The sequence below is a fragment of the Mytilus edulis genome, chromosome 3 (genome assembly GCF_963676685.1).
Source record: "Mytilus edulis chromosome 3, xbMytEdul2.2, whole genome shotgun sequence".
Classification (NCBI taxonomy): domain Eukaryota; kingdom Metazoa; phylum Mollusca; class Bivalvia; order Mytilida; family Mytilidae; genus Mytilus; species Mytilus edulis.
Window position 1 is genome coordinate 41,405,700 of NC_092346.1, and position 21,335 is coordinate 41,427,034.

The 21,335-nt window shown below is 31.2% G+C and overlaps 1 protein-coding gene across 1 annotated transcript in view; it reads left to right on the forward strand.

Annotated features, from left to right (window-relative positions):
• Positions 1-21,335, forward strand: part of LOC139515256 (protein phosphatase 1 regulatory subunit 37-like) — a 39,535-nt gene that overhangs the window by 3,154 nt on the left and 15,046 nt on the right. The window contains exons 5-12 of the mRNA XM_071304819.1: positions 393-512; positions 1,888-2,038; positions 2,564-2,709; positions 3,114-3,239; positions 4,535-4,676; positions 5,391-5,557; positions 6,141-7,299; positions 10,074-10,154. Of these exons, the coding sequence (XP_071160920.1) occupies positions 393-512; positions 1,888-2,038; positions 2,564-2,709; positions 3,114-3,239; positions 4,535-4,676; positions 5,391-5,557; positions 6,141-7,299; positions 10,074-10,154 (2,092 nt within the window). The remainder of the gene's footprint in view (positions 1-392; positions 513-1,887; positions 2,039-2,563; positions 2,710-3,113; positions 3,240-4,534; positions 4,677-5,390; positions 5,558-6,140; positions 7,300-10,073; positions 10,155-21,335) is intronic.

Genomic DNA, 21,335 nt, shown 5'->3' on the forward strand with positions numbered 1-21,335 from the left:
TGTTACTGGAATACTGGTATTAAAATTCCAAATGTGTATGGATTTTTATGCCCCACCTACGATAGTAGAGGGGCATTATGTTTTCTGGTCTGTGCGTCCGTTCGTTCGTTCGTTCGTCCGTCTGTCCCGCTTCAGGTTAAAGTTTTTGGTCGAGGTAGTTTTTGATGAAGTTGAAGTCCAATCGACTTCAAACTTGGTACACATGTTCCCTATGATATGATCTTTCTAATTTTAATGCCAAATTAGAGATTTTACCCCAATTTCACGGTCCACTGAACATAGAAAATGATAGTGCGAGTGGGGCATTCGTGTACTGAGGACACATTCTTGTTTTAAACTAAATACACAGTTATAAACTGTCAATCACTTCATTCATGAATTTTATTTTGCAGACTTCCGTAGCAATATTCGAGATGATAGAATATTATGAGAGTGCTTGTAAAGTGAATGTTTCCTTCAACAAAGGTATATCAATAAGAGGCTGGCAGTCCTGTGCCAAAATGGTCAGAAAGGTATTTATTGGTTTGTTTTATCATTTTATTAAGTACCCCATGCTGAGATGAAAAGAGGATATATATATATAGTTGGTGAACCTTGTCAGACATTCTTTATGCTGGTTTTTAGATGGTAAATCAAATTCTTGAATTTCATATAATATTGCAACCTTATATGCAGGGGTCGAATTTAAGCTTTTTTGTGTACTGGCAAGCTGGACCAGCTGACTGAAAACTCTACTGGTCCGGCTCCAAATCTACTGGTCCTGCAAAAATGACATAAATTTGACAAACACTAATATAAATGATAGATTTTTAATTTTATTTTGATGCTTTCCTCTACATAAGTTAGACAGGAACAAAGGGATAGTCTTGATTCTGATTTTGAAAAAGGCTTTGATAATCTCAATGATTTTCTTTATCAAAATCAGGATCAAGGACAGAAAAAGTATCAACATTGTCTTCCACGTCATCCTAATCCTCACGGCCACCATAGGGTGTCTAACTGGGTCGTCTAGAGCGCTGTCCAGAAATATTCCACATTTCAATAGCCAGGAATAATGAATCTGATAAGATCTGATAAATCAGTTGGATGCAATTTTAATCGCCAATCTTTCTTTACAAGTTTCATCTAAGAAAACCCCCTTTCTGCATCAGCAGAATGATCAGGAAGGGAAAGAATTTCGATCTCCCTTTTGATTTTCACTTATTTGAACTTTTTTGTCCAGTGGTTTAACTCCTTCCAAAAATTTCCACATTTTATATTGTTATGAAGGACACTCACCCAAGATAGTAATTAACTTGATCAATTGTAATACCCCCCCAGTACTGTGTAATTGTTTTCACAGGTAAATTGTTTTGTAAAGAAATGGAGATTGCGATGCAATCAGTGATTTTTATTGACAAATTTCTACTGGTCCGCCGGACAACCAACTGATAAAATCTATGGGTCCGACGCCCATTCTACTGGTCCTGGACCATCGGACCAGCGCTAATTTCGACCCCTGCTTATATGTGTATATTGTATAGAGAAGATGATCTTTATTCATTTTGAAATCATTATGTCCATGATTAATTTCGAAGTTACTGAAATAGACCAAAATTTGTACAAGAAAGTGGTCTATGGCCAATATCAAATACTTCATATAAAATTGAAACTGTACCTTCGATATATTGTCATATACGTTTTAACTATAATACCAACTGCTTGAACCGAAAAATTAATCTTATCACACCTTGTCAAGAACATTGAAAAAATGTAGCTTAAAGGAAACATGAGGAGTGGTTGTTTTTAGTCTGGTAAGTGATACAATAACTTATAATCTATATTATTGTTTCAATAATGAAGAAAATTTCAATATATGTGTTAATTCAATTAAACTTTTTATTGTAGACTCCTGCTTTAACATTCCTAGATGCCAGAAGCTGTGATATTAATGAAAGATCGTTACCTATTATGGGGAGAGCCCTCAGGATGGGTTGTTTCCTGAAAATACTCCATTTAGAAAATACTTATTTGTCTGGCCGATCTCTGGTCATACTTGGTAAGTTTAATCAATGAGCTGTAAAATTGAAAATGGAAATGGGAATGTTTCAAAGAGACAACAACTCGACCAAAGAGCAGAAAACAGTCAACGACCACCAACGGGTCTTCAACATAAAGAGAAAATCAAGAACCTGGAAGTGCTTCTGCTGGCCCTGAAACAAAAATGTGTACTATTTCAGTGAAAATGAACATCATATATACTAAACTCTGTAATATATAAATGAACTAAAATGAAAATCATGCAAGACTTACAAATGCCAGAGGCTCCTTACTTGGGACAGGTGCATTAATGCGGCTGAGTTTAACATGTTTGGAAGATCTCAACCCTTCCCTTTCTAGCTAATGTAGAAAAAGCAAACACACAGCAATATGCACAGTAAAACTCAGTTTAAAAGAAGTCGGAGAGCTATGGAAATTTCTATTGCATAAAGCTGTCAAAGTTTGCAAGCTGGTCAACATGGATTTCTATAATAGCTCAATGTATCATGTATCTCTATTATCTCTTTTGTTGTTATTTTTTCAGTTGCAGCTATAAAGATGAACGACATTCTTAAAGAACTGTTTCTAGCTGACAACAAGTTAATGCCTACAGATGGAATACAGATAGGGAGTCTACTAAAGTATAATCATGTACTAGAGTTACTGGATCTTAGAAATAATCCTTTACAGGTTAGTTTCATGGGAAAAAGTATAAAGAACAAAAAAAAATTATTGCATGCATTTGTTATTGGGATTTTGTCATTTTAGACTAGAATTTGATTTAATTTTTTGCGATATTGAGAGAAATTCTGTTCAATTCATAAAAAAAATATATTCAAAATGCAAGTTTTTATTGCGATTATTACCCTGTCGCATTATTTGCAATAAAAAAAAAAATTGCAATAATTTCTGAAATTACAGTATTTGGAACTCATATACTTATAGAGTCCTTAGAAATTGATAATACTGTGCTGTGACTCTTATAGAGATCTAAGAAAATGTATCATGATTTAAATATGCATTGCTTTTTCTAGAATGGAAATAACATTTACAAAACTGACCAATTAATCATTGTATATTTTTTTTCATTTCAGGACATAGGCATTACACATGTATCTGATGGTTTATATGAACAGAATTTAGACCAAGGTTTAAATACACTGGTTCTGTGGAATAATCAGCTTACCTATCAAGGCATGGCATCTATAGCTAAAGCTCTTGTAAGTAGACTTAATCATGCTAATTGAAATGGAACAAATTTTATAAGCTTGTCTCTTCAATATTAAAAAAAATATAATCTATTTTGTTATTGTGTCACATATTGATTGACATACATATTATACAATACATTAAAATGTATAGAACAATGAATATCCAGTTATATTATTTGGATTATGAGACACATTGCACAAAATATGTACAAATATAAAAATCCAAAGATAATTTGAAGAACTATATATTAAAACTAATAACTATGATTTAAAGAGTATTTTCAAAATGATGAATAAAACAGAAGAAAAAATATATAAATTATTTTTCATAAAAAATATTTACTTTACTTTTATCAAAAACTTCATACCTATGTGAAAATATTTACGTAAAGATATCTAGAAAAGTTATTTGAACTCCCATCCAACATTATAGGATTAAACACATTTTTTCTAGAGGTTATTGATGTGTAAACCGGGGCGATTAACTCACAAACTGAATAAAAGTCCGAAGAAGGACTTTTATGTTGAGTTTGTGAGTAAGAGCCCCGGTTTACACATCAATAACCTCTAGAAAAAATGTGTTTAATCCTTATAATTCTTCAGCCAAACATTTTTTTGTTGATGGCTACTATATATATTCACCATTAAAAGCACAATGGCAAGTCGTAACTAAGGAGTACGCCGCCATCTTGACTTTCTAAAAACCATAAATGTCCGATAAATACAACGGAATCTTAAATGAAACAGCACCTACCTCAAAAACTTCATTTTAATTAAATTTTTTCCGAATTTAAAGCGTACACGTAACGAAATAATCTTTACCTTGAAAATTTCCATTCGTATGACGTCGTGTTTTGCCATGACGTAAATTCGCCAAATCATTCATGAAATTTCGTGGAATTTTATTAAATTTAATTTTTGTACATTTTCGAAGCTTTAGTGCAATAAATTTATTTCTTTTTTTGTTATATATGCACTAGAATAGTCACAACTGTTATGCAATTGTTTTTAATCTCAATTTGCTGAAAATCCCGGGATCACTGCAAGCTTGTGTATCGCGCATGAATAGATTACAAAAGTAGTTTCGGAAACATGGTTTATCGAAGTGTAAACTTAGAGAAAAATTCTAATTGACTAATCCAATTCAAGTATTTACAGATATGCAAATCATATAAGAATTATATATTATTTAACTTGAGTGGCTAAAACAGTCATCACTTTATCACTGTAACCTTTTTCTTAAAAAAATCATAGAATGTTATGAATGAACTTTTTTAAATACTTTTATTGACTTGTTATTTCAGACCTCTACACAATGTCTAGAAACTTTAAACTTAGGACACAATAATATAACAAACGAAGGAATTCATCAAATGAAGGAGGGACTTCTACAGAACAAATCTTTATTACGTCTTGGTCTACAGGGAACTAAAGTCACTTGTGAAGGTTTGAATGAAAGAAATGATGATATTTTAGTACTTTTTCTGAGTTATTTGTGTGTTCACTTTCATTATCCTCAAAGGTTAAATTTTATATATTGAAATTCTTGATTGTGCTATTTCGTTGATAGCTATGTGTAGCCTGTAGGAGGTGCTTTTAAATTTTTTTATCATTTTTTTTAGCTGAAAATTGTATAACTTGACCTAGGAAACACTTATCAACTTTACTGCCAATATAAACCAAACAGATATCTGTAAATGTGGTAAATTTCCTGCAGGAGAAATTTTCAATTATTTCACATTCGCAAGAAATGCATAAAACCTAACCCAATTATTTGTAAATTGTTAATACTATTGATGTGAAGTACTCAAATGGAACCTCTGCATGTTGAAATGATAAAAGTATTATTTCATGTTATACATATAAACTTATACGTGTAGAAGATAAAATCACAAAATACTGAACTCCGAGAAAAATTTAAAACAGAAAGGTCCTAATCAAATTGTAAAATCAAAAGCTCAAACACATCAACGAATGAAAAACAACTTATACATGATTTTCCTATGCAATGTCAATAACATTGGCGTTTAACATCAAGTTTTCGCTCTTCTTGGCTGAGAACAATCATTCTTGGTATTGTAGCTTGATATAAAAAAGATAAAGGCAAAAGTGAAGAAAATAGTCATTAAATAGTACATCATTCACCTTTCTTTAATATAGGAGCAGTAGCATTAGCAGAAGTAATAGCAGACAGTCAGAATTTTTTACGGATTGATTTGCGGGAAAATGAGATAAAAACAGCTGGCCTGATGGCATTATCATTATCACTTAAAGTCAACGATATTTTACATCGACTGGACTTGGATAAGGACTTAAAGAAAGAAACTGTAAGTGTTCCTTTATAGAAATTTATCAACATTTTATAAAAGTTTACAAACAGTAGACTTACTAGAAAGCCCTCAACACCGATCAAATGAAAAAAGGAAGCCACACAATAAACCATAGCAAAGCAAGTTTTATTCCACATACAACAAACCAAATAATCTACATTACTATTTAAGTGGCTTATGATTAAACTTTAAAGGTTTTCTCTAATGTTGATTTCTAAACTTTGTGTCTATAAAAAAAAACCAGGACTAATAGACTTTTAAAGATTTATTCATCTATTGAATCCACTTTATACAAAAAATATGTGAAATTTCAACACTTTACTCATCAATAAAACAACTAAATGTATGCACATTCAATAATTTAAAAAAATTATGCTTTAAACAACTACAAAAAGCAATAAAATGCACACTTCATGTTCATAAATTTTTTTAAAAAGTAGTCCTTGTAAATGTTGCAGTGTCCAATAATTGTTTAATCATACAACATTAAACTTTAAACTGTCAACCAATTAGAATGCATGAATCATTTCAAATTTAGATATAGTGAATTTATAGCTTTTAGCTCTGGTGTTCTTCACAGGGAATAAAAGACTATGCAGATCAACAGAAAAGATTATTGCAGGACATTAACAAAAAGTTAGAGGATAATCGAGAAATGTTTTATAAATTGGAAAGAGAGAAAAATTTAGAGAAAGCCAAACAGGCTAAAGAACATGACGATGAGGAATCAGAGATGACATATTTTGAGCATTGTGATAAAGTTAGACGGCCTAGTTTATTATACATGCCAGACTGTCCCCGTGAAGTCACTTTAGATTCGCCACGTTGTACAGAAGAACCTGTTGATTACATTCCATTTTCAGCTCCAAACTCTGTTATTACAACTCCCCCTGGGGAATTACTTCTGTCCCCACAGTTCTGTCCCTCTGTGAAAGCCCGTAAAATATTCACAGTCACGAAATGTGCTCCCCATCCTTCTGGTTTAAGTATACCTTCTATACGACCACCAGTAGGGGAACATCCAATAGCACTATCTTCCTCAACGCCAGTGTTACCGTTACAGCCAGTGCTAATAAACTCATCCAGTGAAATTCCAAATAATTCAGATATAATGAACAGTGATGGTGATAAAATCACTATAACATCAATTCCAAAAATAGAACCGTTGACTGTTTCTGATGTTACTCATGCTCTTGTAAATGAAAGTGTAAACCAATTTCTTAACCAAATTATCTGTGATGACTCTACAAAAACTGGTTCTACAAAAGACTCCAATGTTTCAGAGTCTACAGACACAAAATTAAGTACTGTTAGTGTTGTGACTCCTGACATGGATGCAAATGGTGATCATAGTGAAATAAATGTGCAATCAAACAATGACGAAAATCCTCTACCAAAGAATTCAGATTCAGAAGAAAAGAGCAATAAAAATGATATTCAAAATTCTGAATTATCTAATGTTGTGATAAACAATAGACAATTAGAACTAATAGCTAATAGGGAAACTGACTCTGGTGTGGGGAGCTACGATTCTGAACAGTGGACTAATGTTGAAGATGCTGTAGTCAAACCTAATTTCCAAACTTCACTGACATTAAATGGACTTACACAAGAATTAGCAAATGCTATTGAAGGACTAGAAGTCGTACCTGATAATTCACAATCTTCTTGTAATGGTCTGACAGAAGAATTAGCTAGTACCATGGATGGATTGAATGTTCCAGCTAACCATTCAGAAGGTATAATAATTATAATTTGTGTAATCCACTCATATTCGATGTTTTAAAAGATATTCTTTACAAAAACATAACAAAAGAAGAACTATAGTCCTATTAAGTTGGCTCGTGGGTACAAAAATTTCAGCAAAGAATTGAACCTTTATTTTTTCATTACAAATTTTATTCATTACACTATTAGTTATTACTTTATGATATGGTAAAAAAATCAACCCAAAAAATCGATTCGGTTTGGCCCCAGATGACTTTTAAAATGTTTATATCATTGAAATTATCTCCCTTTGGTGCAAAAATGACATTTTTTGGCATTAAATTTGAAATATCTTTTTTAACTAATCGGTGACCTATATTTTTTATTATTGTTTTCATATCAGCTGTACATAAACTTGGTTTTTGAGAATGCACATTTAAATACATAATGTTAACTTTTTTTTTAGCTTCACCAGCCCATGTACTAGTACAGTCAATGGCAAAAGACAAAAATTAGATTGTCAATTTTTATTTTGTTTACAAAATACCCTTTCATATAGGATTTAGTTCTGTTTTCCTCTGTTGTGTTTTTATACGACCGCAAATTTTGAAAAATTTTTCGTCGTATATTGCTATCACGTTGGCGTCGGCGTCGTCGTCGTCATCGTCGTCGTCCGGCGTCCGAATACTTTTAGTTTTCGCACTCTAACTTTAGTAAAAGTGAATAGAAATCTATGAAATTTTAACACAAGGTTTATGACCATAAAAGGAAGGTTGGTATTGATTTTGGGAGTTTTGGTCTTAACATTTTAGGAATAAGGGGCCAAAAAGGGCCCAAATAAGCATTTTCTTGGTTTTCGCACCATAACTTTAGTTTAAGTTAATAGAAATCTATGAAATTTTGACACAAGGTTTATGACCACAAAAGAAAGATTGGGATTGATTTTGGGAGTTTTGGTTTCAATAGTTTAGGAATAAGGGGCCAATAAAGGGCCCAAATAAGCATTTTTCTTGGTTTTTGCACAATAACCTTAGGTTAAGTAAATAGAAATCTATGAAATTTAAACACAATGTTTATGACCACAAAAGGAAGGTTGGTATTGATTTTGGGAGTTTAAGACCCAACAGTTTAGGAATTAGGGGCCAAAAAGGGACCCAAATAAGCATTTTTCTTGGTTTTCGCACTATAATGTAAGTATAAGTAAATACAAATCTATGAAATTTAAACACAAGGCTTATGACCATAAAAGGAAGGTTGGTATTGATTTTGGGAGTTTTGGTCCCAACAGTTTAGGAAAAAGGGGCCAAAAGGGTCCAAAATTAAACTTTGTTTGATTTCATCAAAATTGAATAATTGGGGTTCTTTGATATGCCGAATCTAACTGTATATGTAGATTCTCAACTTTTGGTCCCGTTTTCAAATTGGTCTACATTAAGGTCCAAAGGGTCCAAAATTAAACTTAGTTTGATTTTGACAAAAAATGAATCGGTTGGGTTCTTTGATATGTTGAATCTAAAAATGTACTTAGATTCTTGATTATTGAAGTTTTTTGGTCCAGTTTTCAAATTGGTCTACATTAAGGTCCAAAGGGTCCAAAATTAAACTTTGTTTGATTTCATCAAAAATTGAATCCTTGGGGTTCTTTGATATGCCAAATCTAACTGTGTATGTAGATTCTTCATTTTTGGTCCTGTTTTCAAATTTCAAATTCTACATTAAAGTCCAAAGGGTCCAAAATTAAACTAAGTTTGATTTTAACAAAAATTGAATTCTTGGGCCTCTTTGATATGCTGAATCTAAACATGTACTTAGATTTTTGATTATGGGCCCAGTTTTCAAGTTGGTCCAAATCAGGATCTAAAATTATTATATTAAGTATTGTGCAATAGCAAGTCTTTTCAATTGCACAGTATTGTGCAATGGCAAGAAATATCTAATTGCACAATATTGTGAAATAGCAAATTTTTTTTTAATTAGAGTTATCTTTCTTTGTCCAGAATAGTAAGCAAGAAATATCCTATTGCACAATATTGTGCAATAGCAAGAATTTTTTTTAATTGGAGTTATCTTTCTTTGTCCAGAATCAACTTAAATCTTTGTTATATACAATATACAATGTATATACACTTTTTACTACCAACTGATAAATTTAAATAATCTTTACCATTCAGTGATAACAAGCAGTTTTTTTACATCTTAATATTTTATGATGTATTTAAATGAGTAGTTATTGTTGCAAACTCCATTAGAAATTTGAATTGATATCAGTTTTGAAAAAGGGAAACGGGGATGTGAAAAAAAGGGGGGGGGGGGGGTTAAATTTTTCTCATTTCAGATTTCATAAATAAAAAGAAAATTTCTTCAAACATTTTTTTGAGAGGATTAATATTCAACAGCATAGTGATTTGCTCAAAGGCAAAAAAAACCTTTTAAGTTCATTAGACCACATTCATTCTGTGTCAGAAACCTATGCTGTGTCAACTATTTAATTTTAGATTTAAAAAGTTTGAAGAAGAAATCTTTAATTGATTTGTAAAATCTTGGCATTTGTTTTGTGTAAAAAAAAACATGTAATGTCAAAAATTTGATCACAATCCAAATTCAGAGCTGTATCATGCTTGAATGTTTTGTCCATACTTGCCCCAACTGTTCAGGGTTCGACCTCTGCGGTCGTATAAAGCTGCGCCCTGCGGAGCACCTGGTTGTTTTATGTTAATGGGTTGAACTGTTTTCACATCAGTATAAAAGCCAATTTCTTTGTGCATGTATATGGTTTATAGTTGGAATTCTCTTTTGATTTTGATAGGTGATGTTAGTCCTGATGATTTTGAGAGAGAACTGGATGAAATGTTAGCAAATGTTAAAATGACATCTAACACAATTCCTGGTAAGTATAACAATGTATTATGTGCTAATTTAAGATATGGACAATAATGGAATTTTTTTAACAGTTCTCGAAAAAATAGGAGAATTTTTACATTCAACTTATCATTTTTGTCGAGCCTTCGACTTTAGTTCAAATATTCACTCTGTGGTTAAAGTTTTTGAAATTTCAATAATTTTCTTAAACTATTCTAGATTTCTACCAAACTTGTACAGAAGCTTGTTTATGATCATAAGATTGTATCCAGAAAGAAATTTGTAAAAATAAAAGTCCATTTTTTCCGTATTTGTATTATAAATGAACTTAGTTTTTTTGCCCGAAAACATTACATTCACTCTGTGGTCAAAGTTTTTGAAAGTTTAATAACTTTCTTACTCTATCCTTGGTTTGTACCAAACTTGGACAGAAGCTTGTTTGTGATCATAAGATAGTTTACAGAAGTAAATGTTTTAAAAATAAAATTCTATTTTTCCATATAATACTTATAAATGGACTTAGTTTTTCTGCCAGGAAATATTACATTCACTCTGTGGTTAAAGTTTTAAAAATTTTCATAACTTTTTTAAATACTATTTTCGATTTGTACCAAACTTGGACAGAAGCTTATTTATGATCAAAAGCTAGTATCTAGAAGGAAATTTTGTTTAAATGTTGTACCTGTGTATCTGTCATGTCTGTATTTTACATATAAATAGACTAAGTTTTTTTCCAGTTAACATTGCATACAGTCCGCAGTTAAAGTTTTTATACGACCGCAAATTTTGAAAAAATTTTCGTCGTATATTGCTATCACGTCTGCGTCGTCGTCGTCGTCGTCGGCGTCGTCCGGCGTCCGAATACTTTTAGTTTTCGCACTCTAACTTTAGTAAAAGTGAATGGAAATCTATGAAATTTTAACACAAGGTTTATGACCACAAAAGGAAGGTTGTTATTGATTTTGGGAGTTTTGGTCCCAACATTTTAGGAATTAGGGGCCAAAAAGGGCCCAAATAAGCATTTTCTTGGTTTTCGCACTATAACTTTAGTTTAAGTTAATAGAAATCTATGAAATTTTGACACAAGGTTTATGACCACAAAAGAACGGTTGGGATTGATTTTGGGAGTTTTGGTCTCAACAGTTTAGGAATTAGGGGCCAAAAAAGGGCCCAAATAAGCATTATTCTTGGTTTTCGCACAATAACATTAGTTTAAGTAAATAGAAATCAATGAAATTTAAACACAATGTTAATGACTACAAAAGGAAGGTTGGTATTGATTTTGGGAGTTTAGGTCCCAACAGTTTAGGAATTAGGGGCCAAAAAGGGACCCAAATAAGCATTTTTCTTGGTTTTCGCACCATAACGTTGGTATAAGTAAATAGAAATCTATGAAATTTAAACACAAGGTTTATGACCATAAAAGAAAGGTTGGGTTTGATTTTGGGAGTTTTGGTCCCAACATAATAAGGGGCCCAAAGGGTCCAAAATTAAACTTTTGTGAAATATCAAATTTTTTTTTAATTAGAGTTATCTTTCTTTGTCCAGAATAGTAAGCAAGAAATATCTAATTGCAAAATATTGTGCAATAGCAAGATTTTTTTTTAATTGGAGTTATCTTTCTTTGTCCAGAATCAACTTAAATCTTTGTTATATACAACATACAATGTATATTCACTTTTTACTACCAACTGATAAATTAAAATAATCTTTACCATTCAGTGATAACAAGCAGTTTTTTTACATCTTAATATTTTATGATGTATTTAAATGAGTAGTTATTGTTGCAAACTCCATTAGAAATTTTAATTGAGATTAGTTTTGGAATAAGGGAAAGGGGGATGTGATTAAAAAAATTGGGTTCAATTTTTCTCATTTGAAATTTCATAAATAAAAAAGAAAATTTCTTCAAACATTTTTTTGAGAGGATTAATATTCAACAGCATAGTGAATTGCTCTAAGAGAAACAAAAATTTTAAGTTCATTAGAACACATTCATTCTGTGTCAGAAACCTATGCTGTGTCAACTATTTAATCACAATCCAAATTTAGAGCTGAATCCAGCTTGAATGTTGTGTCCATACTTGCCCTAACCGTTCAGGGTTCAACCTCTGCGGTCGTATAAAGCTACGCCCTGCGGAGCATCTGGTTAAAACATATATTGCATTCATAAACTATCTTGGATTTTTACCAAACTTGGACAGAAGCTTTTTACAATCAAAATATAGTATCAAGAGGAATATTTTTATTGATTTTTTTCCTCACTTTTGTTGAGCCTGCGATTAACAGCAAAAGTAGGCAAGACACTTGGTTCCGCGGGACCCTTACACATTTTTCTTTTACGTGACAAAAAATTAAATTACTGAATAGAAGATAAGTAATTACAAAAATGCTTTAGAACACAAATCTAGGAATCTGGCCTTAACAATTTTGTTAAGTTTCTAGATACCATGCAAGACTTTAAACATAAAATTCAATCACAATCAGTTAAGTAGGGGTTAAATTTCACTTGCTTTTCTTCTTACTGATTGTGTTGAATAACCTTATGCCATGCTGTTTAATGCAGACAAAAGGCTATACTGGAACTTTTTATTTAGCATACTACTGATTCATTATTATTTGTGGAATACCAATTTCTGTTGATAACATAGATAAATGTCAACCACAAATTTAAACATTGTTAAATGTTCAAGAAAGTGCAAATTTTCTACTTGTTCACAGACTTTGCATTATCATATACAGTCAAACCTCGTTGTGTCGAACTCGGTTGTGTTGAAAACTTGGATGAGTCGAAGTAATTTCTCGGTCCTGGCATATTTCCCGTTTGATCAATGCATTTTAACCTCTGATGAGTTGAACTCGAATGATTCAAATTCTCGGTTAAGTCGAGGTAATTCTTAAGTCCCGTCGATGTAAAATTAATGTAAATTGACCCTGGTGTCTCGAAGTTCAAAATTAAAAAAGAAAAATTAAAAGAAATAAAAACTTTAAAAATAAAATTCATAACGGATGTTTTTCTTGTTTAACGTATTCATTTCCATCAGTGATTAAAGCTATGTAAATTCCATAGTGATTAAAGCTGTGTAAACATACTTGTTTGTAAAACATTTAAAATGACATGTTTATGATGACCGCTAATCAACACCTTTGTTGATCGTCCAAGCGGAACTTGAATGTGCAGAACCTATTTCACTTGGTATAAAAACGAAACGAATTTTAATGACCCAAGCTGAGATTAAATTAACCATTAGAATACATGGAATAAGAACAATAATTAAAATATTTTATTAATTATTATAAGTCGGTCTTTTTATTTTAATCTATGAACACTGTTCACGTTCTCTAAAGATTAGTTATGAAAATATTTTCGCGAGTGATACGGATTCCATAAATTATAGTGACTGACCTTTGTAAATATTTCTGTATTGATTTTTTTTGTCAATGTTGTGTGTTGAGTCTTAAAAATACGGAACATAAATACACAATCATATATTATCATATCAAAAAAAGCACAATGATCAATAAACATGCATCTAGTTTACAGAAATCACATATTGGTATTTCATACATTTCAAATATATGACGTCACACTCGACCTCGGATTAGTCAAACCTCTGATGAGTCGAATACTTTCGTCTGGTCCCTTCGACTTCGACACAATGAGTTTTCGACTGTATTCACTAAAAGTAATTTTTAACCGGATTTTTGTGACAAAAATGTCGGTTATTGATTTGTTAACCGGATTTTTGTGACAAAAATGTCGGTTATTGATTTGGGGATGTACGGCGGGCGGCCGGGCGGTCGGGCGGCCGGGCGGTCGGGCGGGCGGGCGGGCGGGCGGCAATCAAATGTTGTCCGTGCATTAACTCATGAACCGTTCAACCAAAGCTTTTAAAATTTTAATATGTTATTACTGACAACTATACGAAGGTTAAGTTCAATAATGGCGATTTTGACTTTTACCGTTCAGGAGTTATGGTTCTTGAAAGATTGAAAAATGGAGTTGTCCGTGCATTTACGCATGAACTGTTCTACCAAAGCTTCCCAAATTTTAATATGTTGTTACTTATGAAAGAATGGAGGTCAAGTTCAATAATGACGAATTTGACTTTTACCGTTCAGGAGTTATGGTTCTTGAAAGATTGAAAAATGGAGTTTCCAGTCGTGTCCGTGCATTTATGCATGAACTGTTCTACCAAAGCTTCCGAAATTTTAATATGCTGTTACTGATGACAAAATGGAGGTCAAGTTCAATAATGACGATTTTGACTTTTACCGTTCAGGAGTTATGGTTCTTGAAAGATTGAAAAATGGTTTTTCCCGTCGTGTCCGTGCATTTTCTCATGAACCATTCAACCAAAGCTTTTGAAATTTTAATATGTTGTTACTGATGACAAAATAGAGGTCAAGTTCAATAATGACGATTTTGACTTTACCGTTCAGGAGTTATGGTTCTTGAAAGATCGTAAAATGGCGTTTCCATTCAGGTTGTTGCATTTACTCATGAACCATTCAATCTAAGCTTTTCAAATTTTAATATGTTGATACTGATGACAAAATGGAGGTCAAATTTGATATTGACGATTTTCACTTTCACCATTCATCAGTAATGGTTCTTGTGATATTGCCAGGACACAAATAAATGTTAATAAATCCGGTTTGCTGTCGTTGTGACAGCCTCTTGTTTTTTTTCAATCAATGAGGTAAATGTCAACCACAAATTTAAATTCAAGAAATTGCAAATTTTCGATATGATTGCTCACATTGGCATTATCATATATTCACAAAGAATGACACTTTTCTCACTCAATGAAAATTGTTATTAATGAAAATAAATGAAACCACAATAAGAATATACATGTACAGACAATAGGTTTAATAAATTAATTTGACTTTCATAGGGATCAATTTGATCAGTTAGAAACCTGCATCTTAATCTTCTGATTATTCAATTGATTTGCATTTACTTTTTTTATTCCAAAGGTTTACAGGAAACAGAAGTCTTCCAAGACAGTCAAGTGCAGTAAAAAGAGTAGGAGGAAAACTGCAAAATTTCTATTACACACAGACAGTTAGATAGAAATAAATTATCATTAGTTTTGTTTGATAAGTTTCAGATAGCAATAGCACCTTTGTTTTGTGATTTTTTTTTTTACGTTTTTTGTTTGGTATTTAAAATTTATGGACAAAATAGTTGACTATATCTTAAAGTATGGGTATATGATATCTACTCTAAGAATTCATCTTTAAATCACAAGTTGTTGATATTCTCTGTAAAAGAAAAGCTACATTTGGGTTTTTTTTTCTCAATATTATTACAATCATATTTGTCTTTAAAACAAAAGGATGATTCAGACATTATTAACACTGGCCTGGATATTGCTGTATTTTGCACACATGAAATGTTCTATTTCAGTGGCCTTTTTATTCTGTCCCAAAGTCTTAAGCCCAATTATTTTATCGACATCATTGTGACACTGGCTTTCATTGAATACTATAAACTAATAAATTGTGAGAGATTATCTAATGATTATGGAAATTAGTTTTGTTTTGTTTGAGTTGTTTTCACTAAGTTTAGAGTTACAGTTAGCAAATGCTTATCCTCATAGTCTTGATAGGCATACAGTTAAATCTGTAATGTTAACTTTAAACGGTTGTTTCAGGAAATCAGTAGTGGTCGCATGATAGGTAACTCTAATCTACGATTTTGATTAAAGGAATCCATCTAGTCTTTATTTTTTGTAATAAGATTATTTTCAGTTAATACAGATTATTTTATAGCTTCTGGAAATACTTCACATACTATGTTGTTTTTATTTGATTATTTTGAAAGAAAAATAAGTAGTTATTCAATATATTTATTGCTAATTAGTACAATCAGTAAATGAAAGATCTCCCTGTTTTATGGAATTATATTGCAATTATATGGCTGTAAGATGTGTATTAGTTAGTATTCAGATATATCTGTTCACCTTATAAAGGTAATTTTGTACCGTTTATCATTAGATATGCAAATTTTTTTTGAAGCAAAAGTGTAGTCTTAAATTTCAATAAGTTATATGTTTTTAAACATTGATATATTTAAACCTTTTCTATAGAATAATTATAAAGTGAATGTTTTCTTTCTACATAGGGTAAAGATGTTACATGCCACTCATCTTCTACAGCTTTCAATCTCTTCAGTTTTGCAACCTCAGCTGTTCCTTTAAGGGATATAGGATTTCATCAATTTATCACTGTTTCCTCTAATCAGTAAGAGCTCAGACATAAATAAGTCTGAATTTGCTTTTGACTCATAGAGGTCTAAATTTGTAAGTTTTAGGATTTGTCTCCCTTTAATGCAAGACAAAATACGACTTAAATAAGTCAAATATTGTTAAGCAAGAAATAATTGACCAGAATCAAAAAAATGCAAATATCGACTCTTTCAAGTCGATAAGTTACCAAAATTGGTTAACTTCAAGACCCACACATATTTATAAAAAGGTCATGAATCTAAATCAAATAATGACAACATTGAATTACAATGCTTTGTCTTCTAAAGAAAAATATGAATGAGAGTCTAAAAAATCGGAGATAATGTTAATTAACCTTACAATGCAACCACCTGGAACCACACTTAATGAGGTAAAACATCTGTGTTTAGTAAGGATGTTCAATTAAATAAATATAAATAGACCAAGTCCTTATGAACTCTCAAGACAGGGTTTTGCTGTTATTGGTGTTGTACTTTGGCCACCAAGTAAAATTAAGTTTTTTCATCAACATAAACAGACCTAAACAAGTCTGTCATTTTCATCAATTTATCACTGTTTCCTCTAATCAATGTTACATTCCAGAATGAAGCAATCTTTAGTCATAAAGGATTAAAATGATGATTTGAATTTGAAATTTAAGCAGCTGCAAGTTCATACAAAAAAAAAGTTCACCATGCCAGTTTACACATGGTCGGGTATGTAGTTAAGTGTCTTATTAAGACCAAAGAAAACATATTTTTTAGACACATTTTGGATAGAAGTATAAATATTCATAGACACAATTAGGTCTATGTTTAATGATTAACTGAGTCAAAAAAAATTTAAAGTTTAATTTCCAAGGAATAACAGATAGCTATAGCTTGTTAGTGTTTTATTTCTTGATGAAATAGTGATGAATTATTTTGGGGGTTTACGTTCAGATGGCATTATGCTTGGAAAAAACAAAATGTATAATTTTAAACAGGCATAGCAATTGATTTGTTTTGATTTGAATTACAATACTCAGGAGAAATATTGTGCTCATTCCTTTTAATTGTTAACATTGTTATGTTTACAATGTTATAAGAAGCAATTTCATATGTTTTATGTTTTGGTCTTATAACCTTTCCTCATAAGTTTGACAGATTTTTGTGCATAATTTTTCATGCAAATTGGTATGCCAAAGCCTCATGATACTGCCTGAAATTGAATTTCAATTTTATTTGTTGTTGGGTTATAGATAATAGTGTCCATTGGATTCAATTATTCTGGTTTTGTATTAAATTCATATAAATTTGATTTAAAATGTTGGCAATTTGCAAAATTAAAAAAATCATCTTGAAAATCTCTAGAATATGCATAATTTATTTGGAATATTTATCAATTATGGCACAGAGGGACTACACATTTATGTCACTTTTTAAAAATCCGTGATCTGCTCCTGATATCAGGCATTTCTAGTGGTGACTACAGTGTATATTGGGGACGCATTAAGGGAGCTGAAAGGGACACAGTTCATATTACGATAAAGTGTGTTTATGGAAGAAATGAGAAAATAATCAACATTTTTAAAATGAATAAGGAATGCCGTCAACTTAATTTTTAGAACATATATAAATGTTTTCTATCAATAACATACTCATTTTAGATAGATAAATGAACGGCACACATAGAAGAATCAACTAATAAACTAGATCATCCAAAATCATTTTTGGGGTTTTTAATTTTAATATAATTTACCAGATTATTTATTGTGATGGTATAATCGAAATGAATTGATTTGATTTACTGTTATAAGATTTTATAACTTTAAAAGGGGTGCTGTTTGATTAGTGTTTGTTGTTTCTTAATATTTCATGGCATTGATTTTTATCCATCCACATATCATTTTTTATATATAGATGCTTGAAATTAATATTATTTATCCATTTTGTTTAATTATATGCATCCAAATTTAATATTGAAAATACTAGTATATAAGGAGTAAACATTTCCTAATCAATTAAAAACAAGGAATAAATTACAGTATGATTTCAAAGAGAATACAGGGACAATATTTTTATTACTGGGAGGAGTATGTAACATTTGTGAAGGCGAGAATAAATTTATTAAAACAAAAATTCAAAGACAAGTTTTACTTATTTCTTTCTATGTTCAATAACCATACTGCTTATTTAACCATTATAATGGGAAAGTTGATATGTATAAATATGGAAAGTTTTGTTCATTTCATCATATGTAGGTTAAACCTCAGAGTATAGACAAGACATATTTGATAATTTATGAAGCATAATCTCAAAAGAAAAGGGCTATGTTCATGAGAATTTCTTGGGAGTTGCTGCAGTGCTGATGGTTGTGAAGTTTTTTACCTCTGAATTTTATAAATATATTTATAGATTTGTTTGCAAGATTTTGTCTCATTGATTGTAAGGTGATATCTTTTCACCAGATTTTGTTTAAGTCCTTCAGAAGGTTACTGTTATATCTGATAGCTGTTAATTCAGATATTATTTTGAGGTTTTATTAATTCAAATAAAGCGACTTGGTGATTATAGCAATAACAAGAACTCATATTCTGATATGTATATTTTTTATGCAGATTTTTCTGAAATCACAATACATATAATTAATTTTGTATTTTTGTCTCATTAAAAATAAATCACAAGTATTTTCTGAATTAACAATAAATTAGTACAAAATAAATCCAGATAAATGATCATTTAGAAAGAAGGAAATCGTTCAATCATCTGGGATAGTAGAGCACATCCTTGTGGGTAAACTAGGATTTTACACACTCAAACTATACATTTGTGATGTCCAATTTTAATTGCTGGTAAAAAAAAATAATAGCATCGGAATTATGATTAATATATATTGTTTATGCATACATTATTCATCTCTTATAAACATACATTTTATGTTTCTAAATAAGCAAACCATGACAAAAAGGAATATATCAGTTATATTCTATAAAGTTTATAAATATAGATGTACATGTATAAGATTTGTATAAATGCATTTTTCAAGTATGTACATTTATTAACCATTAAGACAAATGTAACTTTATGCATGCAAAGCCATCCTTACTCTTAGTGGACACACTTTAGTATCTTGAGAACCAGCTTATCCATAAATCTTATTTATCTGTAGTTGGCAATAACCTGTCTAATATAAATTCAAGACGGAATGGAATATAACAATGTGTATGTATTTCCATCTGCTTGCATTTGTCTTTTTGTGTTCAATTACTGCATTTGCATAGATAGAATATGTGTATCAATTAGTTTTAATGTGCGTGATGTAAGGGAACAAATTTTTCAGAAGTGATACTAGAAAATATTGTTTAGGTAAGTAAAAATCAACCAATAGTTGTCTTCTTTTGTTGCGTTGTTCAGTAAAGAATGTTAATTGTTACTCCCCTCAGTAAGGGAGACAACTGGTAACATTTTTCTTGATTTATTTAGTCTCCCCAGGTGACCCAGCTTTAAAAACTTAATATTCTCCCTTTAATCTTTTATAGGACAATAGAGAGGCTAGGTATTAGGCCAACTAAAATTAATTAGTAGATTTTCATCAAAATTTTTGAAAAAAATGGGGCGGGTGGGAGGATTTTATTTTTTAAATTTTATTTTATATTAAACCCTTGTCATGAGTTTTTCATACCGCGGCGTATATGCTAGTGGGAAACAAGCTTGTATAATGTAGATACATGCTGTATAAGGAATCCTACACTATTTTTCAAACTCTTAAATAAAAATCCCTGATTGGCAACCACTGTTATACATGCAATTGCGGCTTTAGAAACCTATTTATAGTAGACATCAAAGAGAAGAGAAATGCTCTCTTCAGTCTTCAGTTAGACTGCTAGTATACCTACACCACATTTATTTTGCTTTCTAAGCAATGGTTTGTAGTCGTCATAAAATCAATTAAATGTTTTGGTACAATTGTATCAAGTATTACGAGTACAGAATAAAATGTAAACTCAGTGTTGAAAGAAATTATGATGTAAAACACGAACTCAACCAAAAAATTAGTTGTGGCTTAATGACTAAATTGATGGTAGGGACAGTAACAGAGGGTGTTTGCTGTTTGTCAACAAAAACAAAAGCCATGGGTGAATAGAAGGGCTTGTTATAATTAAAATGCGTGTTTGTCGACATTTTTTCCCAATATACGGTCATAATTCAAACAAGTTCGTGCTTGTGTCAATTTCTTTAATCCAGTCATGTTTTTTGTACCAATTTGTTCTACGATTCTTGCGCTTTGGATATCATTCACAGTCCAAAATTCACTTGTGACTACCGGTGACTACAACAATTTGCGTTCAAGGACAAGGCGTTTTACTCGTAACTCGAATAGTTCATGCCCTTCTCGTTATCAATCTCTATTCTCGGTAGATGATGTTGTCATCATAGAGCAGCAGAATATTTCGATGGGATTTCTCCAGCGAAGAAATACAAAAAAAGAAATTTGAAACAGGAATTTTCGAATGAAACGAAATTATCGATGGTTCCTGGTAACGGACATGATCAAAAACCGGAAATCGTATTTTTAGTTAAATAAAAAAAATCGGGGCAGGACGATTTCAGAGGGGCGGGCGGGGATGAAAATCTAGCAATTGATTTTAATTGGCCTTATCCCAACTAAGTATTTTAGTAAAGGGTTGATAAATGACTTCTGTCAATTAATATTAACCTAACTGTCTATTGTCTATTTGTTCATGAACTTATTTGCTCAGGGAATATGGGTGAACACAACATTTCAGCAACTTATACATGAGAAAATTTAACATTTGTGTTTTAAAACATATCATCATTTCTTTTTGGCACTGCGAAACTTTAAAGTTAACTACCTTCAGTATGGTTGATGCTTAATGTTCTATTGGTTAGGACAATAATTCATACTATGATAAAGTAAAATACATACCAAAATTATGGATGATATATCATACATTTTTACATTTTCCATTG